The 25,938-nt window shown below is 43.3% G+C and overlaps 1 protein-coding gene across 1 annotated transcript in view; it reads left to right on the top strand.

Moving 5' to 3' along the window:
• Positions 1 to 25,938, top strand: part of ADAMTS12 (ADAM metallopeptidase with thrombospondin type 1 motif 12) — an 808,982-nt gene that overhangs the window by 571,307 nt on the left and 211,737 nt on the right. Inside the window, exons 11-13 of the mRNA XM_073620835.1 lie at positions 939 to 1,084; positions 9,788 to 9,957; positions 16,290 to 16,423. Of these exons, the coding sequence (XP_073476936.1) occupies positions 939 to 1,084; positions 9,788 to 9,957; positions 16,290 to 16,423 (450 nt within the window). The remainder of the gene's footprint in view (positions 1 to 938; positions 1,085 to 9,787; positions 9,958 to 16,289; positions 16,424 to 25,938) is intronic.

Here is a 25,938-nt window from a genome sequence, read left to right as displayed (position 1 = left end):
GGAGAGGTGTTCTCTTCACGGATTAATCCTGGTTTTCACTGTACAGGGCAGATGGCAGACAGCGTGTATGGCATCGTGTGGGTGAGCGGTTTGCTGATCTCAAGATTGTGAATCAAGTGGCCCATGGTGGCGGTGGGGTTATAGTATGGGCAGGTGTATGCTAAGGCCAGCGGACACAGATGCATTTTATTGATGGCATTTTGAGTGCACAGAGATACTTTGACAAGATCCTGAGGCCCACTGTTGTGCCATTCATCCACGACCATCACCTCATGTTGCAGCATGATAATACAGGGCCACATGTTGCAAGGATCTGTACACAATTCCTGGAAGCTGAAAACATCCCAGTTCTTGCATGGCCAGCACACTCACCGGATATGTCACCCATTGAGCATGTTTGGGATGCTCTGGATCGCTGTATAAGACAGCGTGTTCCGGTTCCTGCCAATATCCAGCAACTTTGCACAGCCATTGAAGAGGAATGGACCAACATTCCACAGGCCCCAATCAACAACCTGATCAACTCTATGCAAAGGAGATGTGAGGCAAATGGTGGTCACACCAGATACTGACTGATTTTCGGATCCCCCGGAACCCCCAATACAATAAAACTGCAAATTTTACAGTGGCCTTTTACTGAGGCCAGCCTAAGGCACACCTGTGCAATAATCATGCTGTCTAATCAGCATCTGGATATGCCACACCTGTGAGGTGGATGAATTATCTCGGCAAAGGAGAAGTGCTCACTAACACAGATTTAGACAGATTTGTGAACAATATTTGAGAGAAATAGGCCTTTTGTGTACATAGAAAAAGTCGTAGATCTTTGAGTTAAGCTCATGATAAATAGGGGCAAACACAAAAGTGTTGCTTTTTTAATTTTGCTCAGTGTATGTTTATTATATTCTGTAGCTAATGAACAATGGTTATTGTTTCAGTGGTGCATCAGTGGTGCATGTGTTAACGTTGGCAAACAACCAGACACTGTACATGGAGCTTGGGGTTCTTGGACAACATGGACACACTGTACAAGAACATGTGGTGCTGGAGTGCAGAGTGCAGAAAGGAAATGCAACAATCCTGAGTAAGTCGGAGCATATTTTTATTGCATGAGCACATCGCTGCGCAGGCATGTGTATGTTTGTGAAGAAAGATTTCCAATCCATCTGTGCCAATTTCCAGAAGCAAAATATTCCCTTTTAGCACATTTCATAACATTAATATCTCTCACTATCACTGCGTGGTCTCCTGAGGTGCTAACTTGTGATGCAAGGACATCAAGAGTTAGCAGGGAGGCATGGGAGTTGAATGAACAAAGATGAGCTTCAACTAGGATCACTGAAGGGCTGAAACATACAGCTGAACTCCAGCCAAGCTGCTAAATACATCTCTGAAATTAATTTATCTGCTAAAAAGCATGCCAATAGGAGGAGAGAGAGCAAAGTGACAGCGAGGAGCTCATCATTGCCACACTATTGAGGTGGGGGGGGGGCTGTAAGTGAAAGTGAAACTGCAGAGAAGAAAGGCCAGGTTGCCTCCCTTGCTAGACAGGCTGTGGTTTGTGATAAAGATATGTACTGTACATTTCAGAAATAGAAAAACAAAAATGCAAATGCTTTGTCAGGTTCAGCAGCTTTAAAAGAGAGGTGCAGGATTTAAAAACAAACAATCATCATCACCTAGGTGGATGCAATATTGGTCCAATGTTGCAGCTGTCCCCCTGTGCCTCTAAGACCGAGAACCGAGCAATCAAAGACCGTTGATCACTCAGTTCTCAGTTTTCAATGAGCAGAGAGCTGTTACCTGTCAGTCACCAACTATCTGCTTTGCCCCCTTACTGGAGCACTGGGCTGAGGAGGGGCAGGATCAGCTGGCTCAGGCTCTCAGTGGCATGCTGAGAGGCTAGGCCAGCTTCTGGTCAGGCATCCCATCTGGACCAGCTGAGTGACATCAGCTGACAGCAGACTTTAGCCCGCCGACAACTGAAAAAAGGTCACAGAAGTGCTGAATTAAGTGCGCTCCTGTGACCCACAGGAAAAGTAGGTCAAAAGAGCTTTGGCCCTACTTTTCCTTTAAAATATTTTTTTCATCTGTGTATATAAGTTCTTTCATTGAGTTTTTTAGGAGCTCTAAGGCTAGGTTTACACGTGCAGCTAAATTGCTGTGCCTCTAAATCACTTTTCAGAGATGTTTGACAAGTGGTGAGAAAGCAATGATGCCTCCTGACTGCCTGTTTTAACCACGTAAATGTGTATCGAAATGCCGCAACTCTGTGTATTGCATGAAGTTGTGAAGAGGCTATATGCACCCCCCCCCCCAATTAGTTGAAGTTCAGTGGCTCTACTGCTGGTCCAACTGGCCAAAAAAAGTTAGATGTTGCCAAGGGTGCAAAGCAAAGCATTGCCACTGTGGTATGTGAGCACTTGGTCAAAGCAATTGGTCAAAGAAGTCACATGGTGGCGCTGACCAACCTGAACAGCTCTTATCTGTCCTGGAAACCCTACAGAAAGAAGGGGGAATAAGGATTTAAAATCCCCAAACCACTATATCGGCTGCATGGGCAGCGACAGCTCATCACCCACATTTGTAAGTACCGTTACAGGGGAAGGAGGGGGGTGTAGTGTGTTAGTTCAGCTTTTCATTTATTCTGAAAAGGTGAACTAACCCTTTAAACTTTCATTGCAAATATACAGTTTATATAGCAAGCCTTTGCACCTCTTCAAAATTTCATTTTTTACTGATACAATTGCAATAAATAGATATCTGATTTTCTGCTATGGATCACTATACTTCTGTCACTGCTCAGTGCTTCTTCTTATTGAAATAACTCAGTAGAATGTGTATGGAGAATTGCCTATTAGTAGTTGAACATAGTCTTGGTGGTGCGCTACAAAGAATTCCTACAAGTAACCTTTTCAAATATTTCATTATAAGACACTTCAATACTACATTTCAAGGATCACAAGCCATGAAATCAGTAACACTCACTGCCTTAGGCTATTCTTAATAAAGCATTGTATCCGGGACTTGATATGAAAGCGTTGCTCGATAAAACACTCTAGTATACAATACGAGTGCACCATTTACTTTCCATTTGTACAAATAAAACATTGAAAGATCCATTACGATAGGTGCTGGAGGAAATACAGAAGATGATGGGTCAAATATTTCATAATACCATACAGGCTGCCAAGTCTCTTTTATCATGATTGGTTATTTTGTAGCTTACATTGCCATTATAAAGTCGATTCGGCGCTACAGGATCTTCACTCAAAAGTGAAAGTACCGCTCGGCCTCTCTTAAAGCCTGCCTTGAAAACACATTTGCAGTGTTATTTCAGGGAGAGGGTACTTTTGTTAATAGACGCCTGCCCCAACTTACCTAATTCTTGCTTAGACAAGAATGACGTACGCTTGGAGATTGCTAGCTGCACGTTTTTCAGCCAGGCTTCTGGGGGGTACCAAAAGAAAACCTACACCACTCCAAGCCCCTAAAGCAGCCACTTGGGAAGTCCATGGCTGTGGATGCCGGTCACAAGAGCTCTTCTAGCTCAATACCTATAGCAAAATCGAATAATGATGCCGCACTCCATGCAAAGCCCACTGATAAGTTTATTGTGTATAGCTGGCTGTTGACATAGTCTCTGCCCTTAGGTCACGCCTCTCTTACATGTCAACATGGCTTAATCATAGAAGTGGAGACCCAAATACAGGTGTGACAATAAAAGTAATGAACATTTTATCGAGCTTCAGAGTTTTTTAATATCTGCCCCTTGAGGCACCTTGACTGCATAGGCTATTCTCTGAAAAAGTTCAAATTAACCATTAATGCTTCTCCATGGGCAGTGACTTGTAGCTTTCAAAGTTATACAAAATTACAGGTTTGCATATGGGTTACATGTGTTGGCCTAAGGGGTACATTTATGAAAATATTTGCATTGCATTTCACCCAAAACATACACTATACCGTCAAAGGTATTGGGACACCTGCCTTTACACGGACATGAACTTTAATGGCATCCCAGTCTTGGTCTGTAGGGTTCAATATTGAGTTGGCCCACCAGGCCTTCTCGTCCAACATCAGTGCCTGACCTCACAAATGCGCTTCTGGAAGAATGGTCAAACATTCCCATAGACACACTGCTAAACCTTGTGGACGGCCTTCCCGGAAGAGTTGAAGCTGTTATAGCTGCAAAGGGTGGGCCAACTCAATATTGAACCCTATGAACTAAGACTGGGATGCCATTAAAGTTCATGTGTGTGTAAAGGCGGGCGTCACCATACCTTTGACAATATAGTGTATGTACATTCGTTCTGTATCAATAGGGGAAAAAACATATTATGTTAGGCTTTTTTCTGTGCTATTTAAATGTTTTTCATTGATTTTAAAAGGAAAATACTGCATTTGGCCACTAGATGTTGCTTAGTATCACAGAAAATTTCTATGACACTTAGGGCCATCTATTGGCCAAATGGTGTATTTTCCATTTTCAAATCAATTAAAAACATTAAACCAGTACAGTAAATAGCCTAACAATTGTTTTTGCTCCATTTCCAGTTCTCAGGTGCTTCTGGGATGCTTTGAGATGCTTTTTGAGCAACTTGAGTTGCATTTGAAGAAAAAACAACTCAAAGGCAAACAAGTCCAGGCACATGAGCCCTAACTGTCTGTTCTAGGCAATATATAACTTATGTTTACAACTGCAGAAATAGTACACAAATGTTTCTTGTCTTTTATGTGGTACTGTACACTAAAGATTGAACTCTGCAGTGCTTTATATGTAGAATCATATGTCCAATGCTAAATTCTATTAGGACTCGTTAACAGGTTTTATGGCATGAATGGGCTGCCACGGCACCACAACAGATGAAAAATTGTGAGTCTCTTTTCAAAATGCACTGTTGTGCATCATGTGTTGCACTCTACTGTACAGTGCATTGGAGTGCCACTCACAATAAATGGCACCACATCAAGAGCAAGTGAATTGCCATGTTGTGTAGCAACACGCATTAACGCGTGCATTTTTGCATGTGTTGTCACAACGCAGAGTGTAAATGGGCCTTCAATTACTTGCATGTGAGGCAGTATAAAATAATTCAGAAGACAGAAGGTGGAGATGCCGCACACCAGGACCTAGCCGCCATATAGAGTGGTAAGGATACATCTTCAGCCTGGGCAAAACATGTTAGAGGAGCATAGCCAGGAGGAGTTCAGGCTGAAGCTGTATTTTGTACCTCTCTATATAGTAGCTGGGTTCCAGAGTGAAGTTTCTACCTGCAGCTGGCCTTAATGAGCTTGGTTGAACGTCAGCAACCGATCTGTGCTTTGGACTGCAGAGGTTTGCACAATAACAGAATTTAGAAAACAGAATTTTACAAATGTCTTTGAATTTATAAAAAGAAAAAAACAGAAATATGACATGTACTTAGGTATTCAGACCCTTTACTCGATCTTTTTTTCAAGCACCATTGGCAGCGATTAGAGCTTTGAGTTTTGTTTTGGGTATGACGCAACAAGCTTTACACACCTGGATTGGGGGAATTTCTGACATTTTTCCTTGCAAATCCTCAAGCTCAGTCAGGTTGAATGGGGTCTGTCCATGGACAGCCATTTTCAGGTCTCTTCAGAGATGGTAAATAAGGTTCAAGTCAAGGCTCTGGCTGGGCCAATTTAGGACATTCACAGAGTTGTCCCTAAGCCACTCCTGTGTTGTCTAGATTGTGTGCTTAGGATCGTTGTCGAGCTGGAAGGTGAACCTGAGGTCCTGAGTGCTGTGGAACAGTTTTTTATTGAGGATATCTTTGTACTTTGCTCCATTCGGCTTTCCTTCAACCCTGAGCAGTCTCCCTGCCCTTGCTGCTGAAAAACATCCCCACAGTGAAGCATGGTGGTGGCAGCATCATGCTGTGGGGATGTTTTTCAGATAGTATTGGGCAGGTGGTTTCCTCCAGACATGATGTTTAAAATTGAGGCTAAACTGTTAAGTCTTGGTTTCATCAGACCAAAGGATCTTGTTCATCACAGTTTGAGAGCCCTTCAGGTGCTTTTTTAGAAACTCCAAGTGGGCTACCATGTGTTTTGCACTTAGGAGAGGCTTCCATCTAGCCACTCTGCCATAAAGCCCTGATTGGTAGAGTGTTAAAGTGATGGTTGTCCTTCTGGAACTTTATCCCATCTTCATGCAGGATCTCTGAAGCTCAGTCAGAGTGACAATCGGGTTCTTGGTCACCTCTCTTGCTAAGGCCCTTCTCCCCCAATAGTTTGGCCGGGCAAGCAGCTCTTGGAAGAGTCCTTGTTATGCTAAACTTCTTCCATTTGAGAATTATGCAGGCCACTGTGCTCTTGGGATCCTTCAGTGCAGCAGAAATGTTTTTGTAGTCTTCCCACATCTGTGCCTAGCAATAATCCTGTCTCTGAGCTCTGCAGGCAGTTCCTTTGACCTTGTGGCTTTTGCTCTGATATAGTATGCATTGTCAGCTGTGAGGCATTTTATAGAAAGGTGTGCGCCCTTCCAAATCATGTCCAATCAATGTAGTTTACCAAAGGTGAATTCCAATCAAGGTGTAGAAACATCTCAGCAACGATCAAAAGAAATGAGAGGCACCTGAGCTAAATTTCAAGTTTTGTTGCAAAGGGTCTGAATACCTATGCCAATGTGATATTTCAGTTTTTCCTTTTTCATACATTAGAGACATAAGTTTCTAAAATTCTCTTCAATTTGTCATTATGGGGTACTGAGTGTAGAATAATGAGAAAAAAAAATGAATTTAAACAACTGTAGTATCAGGCTGCAACATAAAAAAATGGAAAAAAGTGAAGGGGGTCTAACTACTTTATGAATGCAGATATACATATCTTGGAGATATCCTTTAATGCTGCAGATAAGCTAATGTTAATCAGTATTCCCAAAGCTCTGATTTCCCTTGCTATATTCCATTAAATGATTTAATTACTATTTATAAAAAGCTCTAATCAGTCAACTCTATTTTTAGAGGAATTGATTCCTTTCCCCCATGTCATTGTCTTAATCAGTGTAGATCTTCCCTGGAGGGCTGTCAAACTCTGGACTGATGCAGCCTGCGTGGCGGTGAGACTGCTAGCGACCACTCTGTCTCTGATCAGCCCCATTAACAATAAATGGCTGGTCAGTGGTAAGAGGAACTTGGATTCAACAATTCAACAGAGGGAGGGAAAGTACATTATTTCTATTATTTCTAGTATTATTATTATATTTCATAGACCACATTCAAGGTAACAATGACTAAATAGTTGTTTACAGTAAACAGTCTCTTTAAAGTAACAGTTACTAAAAGCAAATCAATTATATGAATGGGCACTCCAGGCAACAATGAAAACCAATCAGTGAACTGCCAATGCAATCCAGGGAAGAGTGCAATATATCATCTCTGGATCCCACCAGGAGATGAAAAATCAGTAACTTGTTGACAACAAACTTTAATATCAAAGTGGATCTGATCTGAAAGGGGGAGATTTAGTATGTTTTAGGGAGTGTTTAGAAATGTCAAATGTGCCTAAGAAGTACGTTGAAAATTTCATTTTTGTCTTTAATTCCCTCTGGAAAAACAGCAGTGCATTTCCTGAAATGTTCTGTAGCCTAACAGTGGTATATTGGCAGTGTGAGATTTAAGGTGCTTCTGCCTCTGACTGCTAGTCTTACCAGATTTGGAGTCAGGGCAGACATTAGAAATCATGGACCCTACCTGACAAGGCCCACTGGGGCAGTGAGCAGTGTATGGGGGCAGAGAACAGTGTACAGGGGCAATAAACAGTGTACAGTTAGGAACAGTGAGCAGTGTATGGGGGGGGGGGGGCAGTACTGTACAATATGTGGGGGTGGGGCAGAGAACAGTGTGCAGGGACAATAAACAGTGTACAGTTAGGAACAGTGAGCAGTGTATGGGGGGGCAGTACTGTACAATATGTGGGGGGGGGCAGAGAACAGTGTGCAGGGACAATAAACAGTGTACAGTTAGGAACAGTGAGCAGTGTATGGGGGGGGCAGTACTGTACAATATGTGGGGGGGCAGAGAACAGTGTGCAGGGACAATAAACAGTGTACAGTTAGGAACTGTGAGCAGTGTATGGGGGGGGGGGGCAGTGCACAATATGTGGGGGGGAGGGGCAGAGAACGGTGTACATGGGCAATAAACAGTGTACAGTTAGGAACAGTGAGCAGTGTATGGGGGGGGGGGGGGCAGTACTGTACAATATGTGGGGGTGGGGCAGAGAACAGTGTGCAGGGACAATAAACAGTGTACAGTTAGGAACAGTGAGCAGTGTATGGGGGGGGCAGTACTGTACAATATGTGGGGGGGGGCAGAGAACAGTGTGCAGGGACAATAAACAGTGTACAGTTAGGAACAGTGAGCAGTGTATGGGGGGGGCAGTACTGTACAATATGTGGGGGGGCAGAGAACAGTGTGCAGGGACAATAAACAGTGTACAGTTAGGAACTGTGAGCAGTGTATGGGGGGGGGGGCAGTGCACAATATGTGGGGGGGAGGGGCAGAGAACGGTGTACATGGGCAATAAACAGTGTACAGTTAGGAACAGTGAGCAGTGTATGGGGGGGGGCAGTGCTGTACAATATGTGGGGGGGCAGAGAACAGTGTGCAGGGACAATAAACAGTGTACAGTTAGGAACTGTGAGCAGTGTATGGGGGGGGGGCAGTGCACAATATGTGGGGGGGAGGGGCAGAGAACAGTGTACATGGGCAATAAACAGTGTACAGTTAGGAACAGTGAACAGTGTATGGGGGACAGTATTGTGCATTATGTGGGGGGCAGAGAACAGTGTACAGGGGCAATAAACAGTGCACAGTTAGAAACAGTGAGCAGTGTAAGAATCCCAGCCCAGAGCATGGCAGCCAAACACAGAAGGGTGGTGGTGAGACTCAATGGTGTGGGTGAATCAAGCACAGATGGGGCAAGGAGAGGTAAAACCAGTGGAAGCCAAAGTCTTATGATGGATTCTGACTATGCCACAGGCCCAGCCTGCTGGATCATCCTGTTGACCCGATGGGGCCTGGGTTTGGAGTTGTAAAGGTCTCCCTGTTTCTGCTTTATTCATTCTATGGATCTGTAATTTTTCTTGAGCTTCTTGTTGAACATTACCACTCTACTCATAAGATCACCAGTCAGTGAGGCAACTCTGACATGAGGAAGTAAAGCCCTGCTCCCCTACCAAAATGATCACCTCCACAGTGGAGAACAAGACATGGTGAGTCAGCAATGGTGAAAATTCAGCTACAGGGAGTGTACAGGCAATACTGGTGACTAGCCCTTTGCCAACTGCTTGAATTCTTAGTCACAGCTTCCACAGTACAGGTCCTCTTTAATGGAAATGTGTAAAGTCGTGTCTATGCATGCAATTTTATGTTTTTTGAATCCAACTAAGTTCCTTTCAAATGCTGGTTCACATTTTGCAGCTTTAGTAGGGGGTAAGAATTTCAGCACACTGGTTCAACTACTGCTTTCCAACCATGACTTCCTATTGTTTACTTTGTTTGAACAATGGACAGACTAGAATGCAGTGTAATGCCTTATTGTGAGATAAGAGTTATTTATAATTATGCCATCATGGATGCCTTCAAGGTGCTTACTCAACACTAATCCAATTTTATACAGTACTTTGTAGGAAAATTTATGAAGCTTCCTGCACGACTTCCAGACTTCGTTTTCTGTAGCATTATTCAGTGCTCAGTCACTCCATTATACAGTTGTGCAAGTAGCATGTAATTATTGATGCTATTTTTGTTTTCTTCAGGCCAAAATTTGGAGGGAAATATTGTACTGGAGAACGAAAACGCTACCGCATGTGTAAAGCGAACCTGTGCCCTAAAAACAAGCCTTCCTTCCGCCATATGCAGTGTACAGAATTCAACACCGTTCCTTACAAAAATGAACTGCACACATGGCTTCCCATCTACAACTTAGGTGGGTATGTAGGCACAATATGGATAAAAGAACCTTGTGCAGACAAATATTTCCATGGGCCAGGTCTGTAAAAATGACCTGTTAAGTCAAGAAATGTATTTAAGCATCTGATGCTGGAAGGACTGAAAATATGCAAAGAAGCTAACTTTCTAAGCAAAACACTGAAAATAATGTGTTGTCTGACCACATGCCCATTAAAGTGGATTTAAACTCTCTCTAATGCCCTTCTGTAAAATGCTATCAGTTTCTCCAGTTTTACCCCAGATGCTAAAGCTGGCCATACACTAGTAGATTTTCAAGCAAACATTTGTATGAACATTCATATGAAAATTCATACGAAAATGTTCAGTACATTTAATGACTTAAGGAATGTCATCCAAAAGTACTTCAAATTTTTGTTTTCTTTTAACATTTGAACATTTTGGAATGACTGTATTACCCAAATGAAAATCACAAACACTGTAATGCCCTGTACACACGGTCGGATTTTCCGACGGAAAATGTGTGATAGGACCTTGTTGTCGGAAATTCCGACCATGTGTGGGCTCCATCACACATTTTCCATCGGAATTTCCGACACACAAAGTTTGAGAGCTTGCTATAAAATTTTCCAACAACAAAATCCGTTGTCGGAAATTCTGATCGTGTGTACACAAATCCGACACACAAAGTGCCACGCATGCACAGAATAAATTAGGAGATGAAAGCTATTGGCTACTGCCCCGTTTATAGTCCTGACATACGTGTTTTACGTCACCGCATTCAGAATGATCGGATTTTCCGACAACTTGGTGTGACCGTGTGTATGCAAGACAAGTTTGAGCCAACATCCGTCGGAAAAAAATCCATGGATTTTGTTGTCGGAATGTCCGATCAATGTCTGACCGTGTGTACAGGGCATTAGAGATGTGTTTGTTCAAGGATACATTTTCCATTCTGCTCCTTCTAATTTCTTTTGTCACTGCAGTCAAAACTGAACATACGTTTGACCAAACTAACCATTAGAAAACCAAACAAATGTTCTTAAAACAAAAAAAATTCTAGTTAAATTCTAGTGTATGGTATTTAACACCTGGGTACCACTGTATCAGCAGGTTAGGTGACCAGCAGGGAGCACGAACCAATGGTGTGCCCAATTGTATTGACCGATAGGGCATATAAATGACACCAGGGTGAGTTCCCTACCACCACCCATCAAGTCATCCCTTGTGCCATAGTAAAAGCAAGATCTCTATTAGGTTAAGAATGGGAAATACAAAGACGGGTGGGACTTTAAATATGCCTCTGAGAACACAGCACACAAAATATATATAATACAAAATTATTTTATTGGATTTACATATCATTTAAAAAGTGCCTATCGGCATAAAAACTTGGAGATTTATACCATACAATACAGAGCATCATGGTGCATTTCGTAGGAACATAGAAGTTGGTATATGTATTCAATGATAGGTTGGTCAACGCATTTTGCGGGAGCCCCTGCTTCCTCAGGACCACACAAACATATGCAATGTATAGCTCTTGACTACCATGATGATATATAGCTGTTACAGTATACGTACCATCAAAGAAAAACAAGGCTTTAAAGAAGCAAGAAAAAAGTCTCCAAATGAGGGTCCTGCCTACCGGTCCATGGGAACAATCCACCACATACAGTGCATTGAAAAAGTATTCATACCCGTTGAAATTTTCCACATTTTGTCATGTTACAACCAAAACGTAAATGTATTTTATGTGATAGACCAACACAAAGTGGCACATAATTGTGAAGTGGATGGAAAATGATAAATGGTTTTCAATTTTATTTACAAATGAATATCTTAAAAGTATGGCATGCATGTGTATTCAACCCCCTTTACTCTGATACCCCTAACTAAAATATAGTGAAACCAATTGCCTTCAGAAGTCACCTAATTAGTAAATAAAGTCCACCTGTGTGTAATTTAATGTCAGCACAAATACAGCTGTTCTGTGAAGCCCTTAGAGGTTTGTTAGAGAACCTTAGTGAAAAAACGGCATCATGAAGACCAAGGTACACACCAAGTGTATTCAGAAATTATTCCTTGGCTATTTAGCAAGTGGCCACTAATTGGCTTTACTGAGGCACTCCCAGATGTGACACTTTGGAACTTGGGATTTCTCAAGCTTTATAAGTGATGTCTGGCCGGCGTCCCAATGTCCCGATGAAGCAAAAGTATGGGTTTGAGAAATTATTTGACGTGAGCTGAGACCAGGACGCCGAGCTGCATGCTGTGCCCCGCCGAGCCGACGTTATACTATACACGGCTCCTACATTCTGAAAACATCTTGCCGATGCTCTTTAGACTGAATCCATCTCTGGGAAGATTGTAATTGCTTCACTGGATGATAGAGGTTTAAGGTGGCTGTAAGAGGATAACTCTGCTGATTACTATCCATACTCAGAAGCGATTGAGTCTAATGTGACCTGCCCCCAGCACCCCCACCTGTCTATCTAGGATATTGGGAAGGGGTATATACGGTAATTATCCATTGAATCCGAGAGACTCTTTGAACTGTGTATTTTGATGCTGGTATACCTAGCGCAACACTGACAGACAAATCCCACTCCAGCTGTTCTGTCCTGTACCCGACCAAAAACAGGTCATATACAGCCAGACAGATATACACCTTTAGTCTGGTTTTTTGAATGTTGACTGGTCATATGGAGTTGGCGCCCTTCTGTCTCAACATCCTACCTCTGACAGCGCTATGCATCCTTGTGGCTACTTTTCCAAGAATTTGTCACCTGTGGAGTTCAATTACGAGATTGGTGACAGAGAGCTGTTAGCGATCATTTTAGCCCTGAAAGAATGGAGACATCTCCTCGAAGGTACCACTGTGCCGGTTATCATTCTTACTGACCATAAGAATCTCACATTCTTGACTGAGGCTAAACGCCTCTCTCCCAGAAGGGCGCAATGGGCTCTTTTCTTGTCTGGTTTTAATTACATTGTCTCATTCTTACCCGGTACTATGAATGTAAGGGCTGACGCTTTGCATGACAATTTTCCTCCACTTCCAAGATGGAGTGGGTTCCAGTTCCTGTGATTCCTCCTGATCGTATTCTGGCTACGGTTCGCACCAGTCTCACTTCTCCTTTGGGTGACAAAGTTCTTGCTGCTCAGGTCCATGCTCCTCCTGAGAAACCTTGTGACTGCTGCTTTGTCCCAGAGAGTCTCCGTACTGTTGTGCTCCAGGCTTACCATTCTCCAAAGGCTGCTGGCCACCCTGGGAAGAATCAACTCTTTTGGGCCATTTCCCAACAATTCTGGTGGCCTAGTCTACGTGCTGATGTAGCCGCCTTCGTAGCTGCCTGTTCCGTGTGTGCTCAGAGTAGGAATCCACAACACCTTCCAGTGGGCCTCCTACAACCCATACCCAATGGAGAGAGGCCCTGGACCCACCTGTCTATGGATTTCATTGTGGAGTTACCCAACTCCCAGGGCAACACAGTTATCCTTATGGTGGTTGACCAATTCTCAAAAATGTCCCATTGTATTCCACTTAAGAAGTTGCCCACTTCTAAGGAACTGACTTCTATTTTTGCTCAGGAGATCTTTTGCTTACATGGGCTACCAAAGGTGATTGTCTCAGACAGGGGTAGTCAGTTTGTGGCCCAGTTCTGGCGAGCCTTTTGTGCACAGTTGGGAATTCAGCTTGCTTTCTCCTCTGCGTATCACCCGCAGTCTAATGGGGCCACAGAACAAACCAATCAGTCCTTGGAGCAATTCCTACGTTGCTATATTTCTGATCATCATAACAACTGGTCAGACCTCTTACCGTGGGCCGAGTTTGCTCACAATAGTGCCTTGACTTCTGCTTACTGATTATCCTCGTTTATGGCAAACTATGGTTTCCAACCTTCCATGTTGCCTGACTCATTTGTACCGCAGAGTATTCCTGAGTTAGAGGAGCATCTCCGTGGTCTTCGTTCCACTTGGGCACAAGTCTAGAAGGCTTTGCGACATACTAATGATAGGTACAGAGTTCATGCTGACCGCAGACGCCTACCTGCACCTTCCTACCAGGTTGGGGACAGGGTCTGGCTGTCATCTCGCAACCTCCAACTTCGTGTTCCCTCTATGAAGTTCGCACCTCAGTTTATTGGGCCATTCTGTATTCTTCGCAGGATTCACCCAGTGGCTTACGCATTAGACCTTCCTTCTAAAATGCGTATTTCAAATGTATTTCATGTCTCCTCATTAAAACCTTTGGTCTACAACTGCTTTACCACCTTGGTGCCTCGTCCTCACCCTGTATAGGCTGAGAACCATGAGGAGTATGAAGTACAGTCCATTTTTGACTCCCGTAGGTTCCGTGGGCACATACAGTACCTGGTACATTGGAAAGGGTACGGTCCGGAGGAATGCTCTTGGGTCTCATCCCCGGACGTACATGCCCCTGTCCTCCTCCGTGATTTGCATAGACGTTTCCCCTCAAGCCTGGTGGTCCTCCGAGGGGGAGGGTTCATTGAGGAGGGGGTACTGTCAGGGCTGGGCCCAGCACTTCCTTCTCAAAGCTGGCCACTCAGCTGTCAGCTAATTGCCAGCTTCCGTCTCTCCACAGTGCTTCACCTGTTGATGATATCCTGCTCGTCAGTCCTGCCTACTTAAGCCGTCCAGTCCAGACGATCTCTGCCTTCACCTTGGTCACATCTCTAGAAACGCTCTCCTGTGTTCCTGTTAAAGACTTGCTTGGCTGACATTCCTTCTGGTTCCAGATCCTGCTTGCTGTTCTACTATACTTATCTGTGGCTCCCTGATGTTTTGGCTTGTCTGACTATCCGTTCCGGTTCCTGAACTCTGGCTATGTTTTGACTACGTTTTTTCTGTTTACCTTTTTTATTATTATGAAACAAGTGTGATTTAACTGTACTTCTGTCTCAGTCTGATTCATGGTTTCTGACACTATCGAACTCCTGGCCCTGCCTTCAGACTTCCATAGATGAGTGGTGGGCAGGGGCTGTACTAATATACGAGAGGTCTTCAAAAAGTTTTCACACTTTTTTTATATTTAAAGTGGATGTAAACCCGATTCATGAAATTTGAGCTGGGCACATCTATCTGCAGTGTTTTGTTATCTCTCTTCAAAGCATTGTGTCCCGTAGCTTTGTCCTGCTCCATTCTTCTGTTGTCAGCCTGATAACTTTTGATAAGCTCTCCGAGATGGGAGCCTGAAGTGTGTGTCAGGGGAGGTTGCTATAAATAGATTGTCACAAAGCTAAACTAGTCACAGGCACACTCTGCATATGTGGGGAGGAGGTGTGTACTTTCCTCCAATCAGCTGTCGCACAGTGTCTCACAGTGTTTAGCAAGTATCCACACCTACAGGGGAACCAGGAAGAGAAAATTCTAACGCAATGGGGGTTATTTACTAAAGGCAAATCCACTTTGCACTACAAGTGCAAACTATAAGTGCAAAGTGCACTTGAAATTGCACTGAAAGTGCACTTGGAAGTGCAGTCGCTGTAGATCCGAGGGGGACAATCAAGGAGAATTAAAAACAGCATTTTAGCTTGAAGTTTCGAGAGAAATCCTGGACAGCCACATTCAAAATGATTTTCGCCTTTATTGAATAAAAATCAACAAAAATACATGCCACAGCAGAATGTGCAGAAAATCTGACGCTTTTCACACTACAAACAGTGCTTAATCATAGCTTGATTAAGCACTGTTTGTAGTGTGAAACACGTCAGCTTTCCTGCACATTCTGCTGTGGCATGTATTTTTGTTGATTTTTATTCAATAAAGGCGAAAATCATTTTGAGTGCGGCTGTCCAGGATTTCTCTCGAAACTTCATTGCTATAAGCATTGCCGGCACCTGTGGCTTCCAGCCTGGAGGAGAGGTCTGTTCCTATTTGACCTTCCTAGAGCGGTGATATTTCTCTGTCAGCATTTTAGGTGGCACGTGATTGGATAATAAAATCAGCAGAGCTTCCCCTCAATTCAGACCTACCCCTCAGATTACACTTCCAAGTGCACTTTCAAATACACTCTGCACTTGTAGTTTGCACTTGTAGTGCAAAGTGGATTTGCCTTTCGTAAATAACCCCCAACGCACACTTTCTAAACAGTATCTAAAGCTGAAGACAGCAGATATACATGCAAAACTTATGTCGGGAGATTTGTTTCATCCCTGTGTATCATCTGAGGCTGTTCACTTCACTGGGTATATGTGAGGGTTTACATCCACTTTAATAGAGTTAAAAAAAATGCAGAAACTTTTTGAAGAACCCTCATATACTAATAGTATATTACAGTGAAATGCTCTCTTTAATGAGTTTTTCCTTTTTCTTTTTTTCTTGCAGCACATCCCTGTGAACTCCATTGCCGCACTGTAGAAACAAATTTAGTAGACAAACTTCTTGACGCAGTAATAGACGGAACTCCATGTTATGAGGGGAACAGCCAAAAAGATGTCTGCATTAATGGCATGTGTAAGGTATTTGGTATGTTTCATTTACTTTTCAGTAATTCTCTTTAGTGTGTTGTTTTTTTTTTCTTTCCATAGATACTGCAGTGTTTGGAAACATTTTATTTCTTTCTATGAATGTTTACATTATTTATGGATGTGGTTGCTTTCAGGGATATAATTAGCAAAGCAATGCATTGAAGCATGAGGAGATGCATGGTGGAGGGTTGTTTGTCTATTAAACAAATTAATATATATATTTGTTAATGCCTGTAGCATAATCTTGAAATCAGGTTATACCTAGAAAATCTGTCACCTGGGACTGATAATTTTTTTAACACCCCTATGCGGCTTTAGAACCCCCCCCCCCCCCCAAAAGAAAATCCTTAAAGAAATAAAGTAGTGTTGTGCCAAATACTTAATGGGGTTGATTCACTAAAGCCAAATAGACTGTGCACTTTGCAAAGTGCAATTGCACTCTGTAAGTGCAATTGCTCCAGAAGTTAGTAAATGAGGTAAAGCTCCACTTTGCAAAGAATACCCAATCATATGCCAGGAAAATAAAAAAAACTGCATTTTTGCTTGTACATGATTGGATGATTGAAGTCAGCAGGGCTTCTACTCATTTAGTAAACTTTGGCACAACTGCACTTTGCAAAGTGCACAGTCTATTTGCCTTTAGTAAATCAACCCCAAGGTGTCTATGCCTAATGAGGCAACATTAAATGAATTCTGAGATACTCACTGTATACACAGCACACAAATATCACAGTCATTGTATCCAACATGCTAATTAAAAAAATGAAATCCTTCCATTACATATGCTTTTCTACACTTAGCCTACCCTAAAGAAGAAATTCAGGTGTATGTAATGTAATTAGAATGATATGCTCAAGAGTAAGAAATGCAGCCGGTCCATAATTGGCGTAGGGGCGCTGCCCCCCCTCCCCCTAGTTTGTATGCAGGGCACTGGACTCTATGAGTTAATTTATTTTTTTCAAGCACATGATTAGATCCTGAGGCTCTAATTGGCTTGAAAAAGGTTGCGACACTAGCAAATCAATATTCACTATCGGTTTCCGGCATCTCGTCCCGGGCAATCGGGACAGGAGGCGGATCTAAAGAAGACTGCGTTAACCAGCAGGAGAAGCCCGGGAAGCCGCGCCGCTGTGACCCTGGAGGGGTGAGCGTGGACCTGGAGGGGAGGGGTTTGTTTGCCGCCCCCCCGAAAAAGTTTATTACCAGCCGCCACTGATGAAATGTACGGCATAGGGGTTGATTTACTAAAGGCAAATAGACTGTGCACTTTGCAAAGTACAGTTGCACTCGGCAAGTGCAATTGCTCCAGGGCTTAGTAAATGAGGTAAAGCTTCACTTTGTAAAGCGTATGTAAGCACATGTAAGGACAATAAAAAAACAGCATTTTAGCTTGCACATGATTGGATGATGGAAGTCAGCAGAGTTTCTGCCCATTTACTACGCCGTGGAGAAACTGCATTTTGCAAAGTGCACTGTCTTTTTGCCTTTAGTAAATCAACTTTATAGTGTCTATAGTGCAGGGCTCGGGCATGCGTAATGCAGAGTTGCAGAGATCAAGAGTGAGTAATGCAGAGGGTGCAGGGCTCAGGAGTGTGTAACGCAGAGGATGCAGAGCTCAGGAGTGGTAGCACACAGAGTGTATGGCTCAAAAGTGCATAACACAACAAATGCAGAGCACAGAGATATGTAATACAGAGAATGCATGACAAATACATTATATAGTTACATAGTTAGTCAGGTTAAAAAAAAAGCACAAGTCCTAGTTTAACCAGTGGAAAAAATAAATAGAAAACCTCCATATACACAATTATTTGCCGACACCTTGTTTGGTTGGTCAGAGTCGGATGTCGAAAATTATGTACAAATTATGCAAAGATCGAACGATTTTGCCCGAATACAGAATTGTTTGTCCAATTTTTTTTTTTAATAGTGTGTACCCCACTTAATGCAGATGATGCTATTAGAACCACTTTAATTCCAGACTCTACAGTATATCTTTTATAAATTTGTTAAAAAGCAAGGGTACCAAAACTGAACCTCTGGGTACACCGCTAATAACCTTATACCATTCAGAGTATGAAACATTTATCATTAATCTCTCAATTCGTTCTTTTAGCCAGTTTTCTATCCATTTACAAACTGAATTTTCTAAGCCTGTTGACTTTACCTTTCACATTAGCTGTGTGGGGGGAACTGTGTCAAACGCTCTTGTAAAATACAAGTATACCACGTCCACAGCCAACCCTCTGTCCAAGGTTTTACTTGCCTCCTCAGAAAAAAAAATCAGGTTTGTTTGGCAACTTTTGTCTTTCATGAATCCATGCTGTCTGTTGCTTAAAATATTTTTTTTCTAGCAAAAACTCTATGTGGTCTTTCTTTGAGCTCTCATATCTTACAGACTATACAAATGAAACTAACCAGTCTGTAGTTACTTCACAAAGACTTTGATCCTTTGTTTTAAATATAATCACCACATTGTCCCTACGCCAATTCATTAGTACTCTGCCAGTCATTAAAGAGTCTTTAAAAATTAAAAACTAGTCCATAAGGACACAGGGGTATAAGCCATCTAGCCCAAGTGCTTAATTCACCTTTATTTTGCCTAACTGTTTCTGGACCATGTCAATTTTTAGCCATTGTACATCATTTGGGGCCATGTCAATACTATCCTCATTATGGACTTAAGCTCCACCATTTTCCTTTGTATACACAGAGCTGAAGTAGGCATTTAATAAATTAACCTTCTTTGTCCCCCCAATCGCCAACAATAAATTATCTTGCAAAGGGCCTACAAGCTCAGGCCTAACCTTTTTACTATTAATATACCTAAAATGTTGTTTTGTTTTTGTCAGCTCTTTTTTGCAATTTGTTAGTTTTGAATACTTTCGGCCTTGATTTCCTTTTTGACATTCTCTGTTCTATTCTTTGTAACTTTTAGGTGAGGGGTAGCGATTCATCATTTTAATATCTTTAAAATGCTCTTTTATTAATATTTATAGCTTCTCTTTGGACTTGAGACACATTTATTTTATTTTATTTATTTCAGGTACTTATATAGCGCCGTCAATTTACGCAGCGCTTTACATATACATTGTACATTCACATCAGTCCCTGCCCTCAAGGAGCTTACAATCTAAGGTCCCTAACTCACATTCATACATACTAGGGACAATTTAGACAGGATCCAATTAACCTACCAGCATGTCTTTGGAGTGTGGAAGGAAACCAGAGTACCCGGTGGAAACCCATGCAGGCACAGGGAGAACATGCAAACTCCAGGCAGGTAGTGTCGTGGTTGGGATTCGAACCAGCGACCCTTCTTACTGCTAGACGAGAGTGCTACTCACTACACCACTGTGCCGCCCAGACACGTAGGTTTTATTTTTAACATCTTAAATCCATTGCCCATGGGAATATATTTTGCAGTGTATTTTTATACAGTCAGTCAATTAGAAGAATTCCCATTTCTGTTCTGTGTCCTTCAATAGCAATATTTCCTCCTAGTCTACATCTTGGAGAAAAGCCCTCAGCCTTGGAATTTTTTCTTATCTTTTCAGTATGTGCTTGTTGTTTACAGCTAACATTGAAGCGGAGTTCCACCCAAAAGTGGAAGCTCCACTTATCTGCCCCCCCCCCCCCTGTGACACGTTTGGCACCTTTCAGGGGGGGGGGGGAGCGGGTACCTGTTTTTGACTGCGGTGAGGTCACTCGGAAATTCAGCCCCCCTTATACTTCCCCCGTCGCCGAGCCATTCAGAAAGCGAAGTGCACTTTGCGCAGTAGCAGCGCTTCACTGCTGGTTTCCCTTACAGGCAATGGTGGCGGCAGCACCAGAGAGGCAATGGAAACATCGGCTGGGGTGCTGACATTGCTGGATTCCAGGACAGGTGAGTGTCCTAATATTAAAAGTAAGCAGCTACGGTATATGAGGCTGCTGACTTTAATTTTTTTGCTGGGGTGTGCAACTCCGCTTTAAATGAAATTGCCACGGTAACCACGGTGACTGTGGCTTTTGCAGGGGATTGCAGGCTGGCCTCTTGCCTACTGACTGTGGGCCCTGGCTTTTGAGGGAGCTCTATTCTTTGGGAGGTGTGAGCTTGGGGGACCTCTGGAGTAGTTTTACTTCGGAAACAAGTCCATGTTTCCCTGAAACACACAGACTCTGAGAACTTGAGAACTCAGATTCAGATTTGGGGTCTCTGTGGTTTGTTGGGGTATAGACAGAGCCTTGACTGCTTCAACCCCCCCCCCCAGACACTATTATAATTATTAGCAAGTTATTGAATAATACTCTGGAAGCTTCTGGTATGCACAGAATACTTTACTTTCATGGAGGAATATCAAAGAAGGTCTTACAGCATGGAACAGGAGACTGGAACATAAACACAAACAAGTGTACAGAGCATAGATATACAATACATCCTGTTATATCAGAGAATATATGCACTATAAACTATAATACTACAGAGCCACCTGCTGGCATAGACAGCTATAATACATATACACAGTCACAGTATGTAAGCAGATTGCTGTTGCTTTTCCAACACCCCTTCTCAACAGCATGTGCTTTGTCAAATTATATTTAGCTTCTTCTGAAAATAATCATGACGTTCCTTTAACAAAGTCTTGGTGAGTGCATCAGTAGTCATCTCCTCTGACGGGCAGTATTGAATGTCAATAAAACCTTGCTCTTGATTGTCCCTCAGTAGGTGATACTTGACGTCGATGTGTTTGGTCCTAAGATTGACCCTTTATAGATCCCTGGTTGTCTTCAAGAATGGGAATCGGTTTTGATATGTCTATCCCAATCTTCACAAAAATTTGACGAATCCATATTGCTCCTTGACATGCGTATGCTGCTGCAATGTACTCTGCTTCAGTTGAAGATAGAGAGACAGTTATTTGCTTTCGACTAGACCAACTTATAGTTCCTTCCCCATAGTGGAAGATCAATCCACTTGTGGATTTGCGGTCTGTGCAGTCTCTGGCCCAATCAGCATCCACATACCCGACCAGTTTTGGATCTGATGTTGCTGGTAACCGTAACTTTGTCTGAATGGTTCCTTTAAGGTATTGTATCACTCTTTTTATTGCATTCCAGCTAATGTTCCCTCACTCTTTGATTTCAAAATTTTCTTTCAGCTTGAGAACTATCTTATTATAATTTCCTTCTTGTTCAAAACAGGTTATAATGTCATCAACATAGATGAGGATGTATATCCATCTGTCTTCTTGATTCTTGGAGTAGAGACAGGGGTCTGCTTTACTTCTTAAGAATCCCTCTCTAAGTACTTTGTTCGCTTTCCTATTCCACATCCTTGCAGACTGTAGATGCTCTTCTGAAGTTTAAACACAAGGTTGTCTCCTTGCTTAAACCCTGGTGGTTGCTCCATGTAGAGATCTTCCTTAATGTCTCCATATAGGAAAGCAGTTTTAACGTCTAGGTGTTTGACTTGCATGCCCTTCCCAGCTGCAACACTAAGAAGCGTTCTGATAGTAGAGTGTTTTACGAAGGGAACGAATGTTTCATCGTAATCTTCATCGAATTTCTGGGAGTAGCCCTTGGCAACTAGTCTGGTTTTGTATCTGTGGATATTCCCTTCCGCGTCTGACTTAACTTTGAAGGTCCACTTATTTCCTATAGTTATGAGATTAGGAGGGAGCTCTGTGAATGTCCAGGTTTTATTTTCTTGAAGTGACTTTAATTCTTCTTCTGCTGACTTTCCCCATTATTTGGCTTCACGTTTTGGCAGTTTTTTTATGTCTTCCCAGGATGTTGGTTCAAGTATGCTGTGTGCTTTGACAGTGTATGACAGCTTGCGGGGTGGTATCCCCCTTGTAGTCCAAGTGGATCTTCTGACTTCAGGCAGTTAAGCAAGATCTGGTGGAGAACTTGATTTAGGCATTGTGAGTTCCACCTCTTGTGCTGACTCCTGCACAGGTTCACTTTGGTTGACCTTTTCTTCTGGTTTGCTTGGCATACTCACTTCACAGCTTTCAGGGATTAATGTTTCTGGGGATGGGCTTTCATTAAAATAAACACTACAACTTATTGTCTGTCAGAAACCATGAAATCAGACCGAGAAAGACGTACAGTTAAATCACACTTGTTTAATCACAAAAGTAAATAGAACAAACGTAGTCAAAACATATCCAAAGTTCGGTAACCGGAACAGATAGTCAGACAAGCCAGAGAGTCAGAGATCAGTGTAGTGGAACAGCAAGCAGGATCTGGAGCCAGAAGGGATGTCAGCCAAGCAAGTCTTTAAACAGCAACACAGGAGATAGTCTCTATGATGTTGACCAAGGTGAAGGCAGAGATCCTCTGGGTTGGACTGCTTAAGTAGGCAGGTCTGACCAGCAGGATACCATCAACAGATGAGTAGCTGTGGATAGATAGGAGCTGGCAATTAGCCGACAGCTGAGCGACCAGCTCAGAGAAGGAAGGGTTGAGCCCAGCCCTGACAGTACCCCTTCCTCAACGACCACCCCCCTCGGAGGACCACCAGGCTTGAGGGGAAAACGTCTATGGAAATCACAGAGGAGGACAGGGGCATGTACGTCTGAGGATGAGACCCAAGAGCATTCCTCCGGACCATACCCCTTCCAATGCACCAGGTACTGTATTCACCCACGGAACCTACGGGAGTCAACAATGGACTGTACTTCATACTCCCCATGGTTCTCAACCTGTACAGGGTGAGGATGTGGCACAGAGGTGGTAAAGCAGTTGCAGACCAAAGGTTTTAATAAGGAGATCTGAAATACATTTGAAATATGCATATTAAAAGGAAGGTCTAATGCGTAAGCTACTGGGTTAATCCTGCGAAGAATATGGAAAGGCCAAATAAACCGAGGTGCGAACTTCAGAGAGGGAACACGAATTTGGAGGTTGCGAGATGACAGCTAAACCCTGTCCCCAACCTGGTAGGAAGGTGCAGGCAGGCGTCTGCAGTCAGCATGGAGTCTGTACCTATTATTAGCATGACGCAAAGCCTCCTAGACTTGTGCCCAAGTGGAATGAAGACCACGGAGATGCTCCTCTAATGCAGGAATACTCTGTGGAACAAATGAGTCAGACAACATGGAAGGTTGGAAACCATAGTTCGCCATAAACGGCGAATTCAAGGCACTATTGTGAGCAAACTCTGCCCACAGTAATAGGTCGGACCATTTGTTATGATGGTCAGAAATATAGCAACGTCGGAATTGCTCCAAGAACTGATTGGCTCATTCTGCATCCCCATTAGACTGTGAGTTATACGCAGAGGAAAAAGCAAGCTGAATTCCCAACTGTGCACAAAAGGCTCACCAGAACCGGTACACAAACTGACTACCCCTGTCCGAGACAATCACCTTCGGTAGCCCATGTAAGCAAAAGATCTCCTGAGCAAAAATGGAAGCCAGTTCCTTAGAAGTGGGCAACTTCTTAAGTGGAATACAATGAGACATTTTTGAGAAGCAGTCAACCACCATAAGGATAACTGTGTTGCCCAGGGAGTTGGGTAACTCCACAATGAAATCCATAGACAGGTGGGTTCAAGGCCTCTCTTCATTGGGTATGGGTTGTAGGAGGCCCACTGGAAGGTGTCGTGGAGTCTTACTCTGAGCACACACGGAACAGCCAGCTACGAAGGCAGCTTCATCAGCACGCAGACTAGGCCACCAGAATTGTTGGGAAATGGCCCAAAAGAGTTGATTCTTCCTTAGGATGGCCAGCAGCCTTGGGAGAATAGTAAGTCTGGAGAATGGCAGTACGAAGACTCTCTGGGACAAAACAGCGGTCACAAGGTTTCTCAGGAGGAGCATGGACCTGAGTAGCAAGAATTTTGTCACCTAAAGGAGAAATGAGACTGGTGAGAATCGTAGCCAGAATATGATCAGGAGGAATCACAGGAACCGGAACCGACTCCATCTTGGAAGTGGAGGAAAATTGTTGTGACAGAGCGTCAGCCCTTACATACTTAGTACCGGGTAATAATGAGACAATGTAATTGAAACTTGACAAGAAAAGAGCTCATCACACACTTCTTGGAGAGAGGCGTTTAGCCTCAGACAAGAATGTGAGATTCTTATGGTCAGTAAGAATGAGAACCGGCACAGTGGTACCTTCAAGGAGATGTCTTCATTATTTTAGGGCTAAAATGATCGCTAGCAGCTCTCTGTCACCAATCTCGTAATTGCACTCCACAGGTAACAATTTCTTGGAAAAGTAGCCACAATGTCTCAGTTCACCACTCTTCTTCTTCACAAAGAAGAAACCAGCACCAGCAGGAGATGAGGATTTGCGGATGAAACCTCGAGAAAGTGCATATGCAACATACTCCTCCATGGCCTTATCGTCCAAGACCGACAAGGGGTAAACCCGGCCACAAGGGGGCATGGCACCAGGTTGAAGGTCAATTGCAGAATCATATGACCGGTGTGGAGGCAAACTACCGGCTTGTGCTTTGTCAAAGACATCGCTAAAATCGCGGTACTCCTCCAGCAGGGAGGAGAGTGAAGAGGTGCACAGGACCTTGGCTACCTTCTGGAAGCATGTCTTACTGCATTGTGGCGAGAAGGAGAGAACCTCAGCACGGAGCCAATCAAAAGAGGGGTTATGCCTCTGTAACCAAGGATAACCAATAACTAACGGAAACTTATGCCTCGTACATACGGTCGGATTTTCTGACGGAAAAAGTTCGATGGGAGCTTGTTGTCGGAAATTCTGACCATGTGTAGGCTCCATCGGACATTTTCCATCAGAATTTCCGTCACGCAAAATTGGAGATTTGGATCTCAAATTTTCTGACAACAAAATCCGTTGTCGTAAATTCCGATCGTGTGTACACAATTCCGACGCACAAAGTTCCACGCATGCTCCGAATCAAGCAGAAGAGCCGCACTGGCTATTGAACTTCATTTTTCTCAGCTCGTCGTACGTGTTGTACGTTACCGCATTCTTGACGTTCGTAATTTCCAACAAGATTTGTGTGAGCGTGCGTATGCAAGACAAGTTTGAGCCAACATCCGTCGGAAAAAATCCATGGATTTTGTTTTCGGAATGTCCGATCAATGTCCGATCGTGTGTATGGGGAATTAGGTGAGGAAATAACTTAGAATTGGATTATCTCATAGTGAAGAGCCCCTATGGCCATGGACAATGGAACAATCTCATGAGTCACATGGGCAGGCTGTAAAGGTCTCCCGTCAAGAGCCTCAATGGCAAGTAGAGTGTCACGCAGCTGCAGCAGAATCGAGTGCTTCGATACAAAAAGGCAGCATCAATGAACAGGCCTGCAGCCCCAGAGTTGATTAGAGCCTGTATCTCGAAGGATGACTCAGCCCAAGAAAGGGTGACCTGAAACCAGGGGCTTGCCCTATTGGATAACTTGGGACGAAACAACGCCACCTAAGGTCTGTCCATGACAGGACCTCAAGGTTCGAGTGTTTCCTGGACGGGTAGGACAAGACTTCAAAAAGTGACCTGCCTGGCCACAATAAAGGCACAATCTCTCCCTCCTC

The sequence above is a fragment of the Aquarana catesbeiana genome, linkage group LG01 (assembly GCF_042186555.1).
Source record: "Aquarana catesbeiana isolate 2022-GZ linkage group LG01, ASM4218655v1, whole genome shotgun sequence".
NCBI lineage: Eukaryota > Metazoa > Chordata > Amphibia > Anura > Ranidae > Aquarana > Aquarana catesbeiana.
This window is presented reverse-complemented; position numbering and strand designations above follow the sequence as displayed.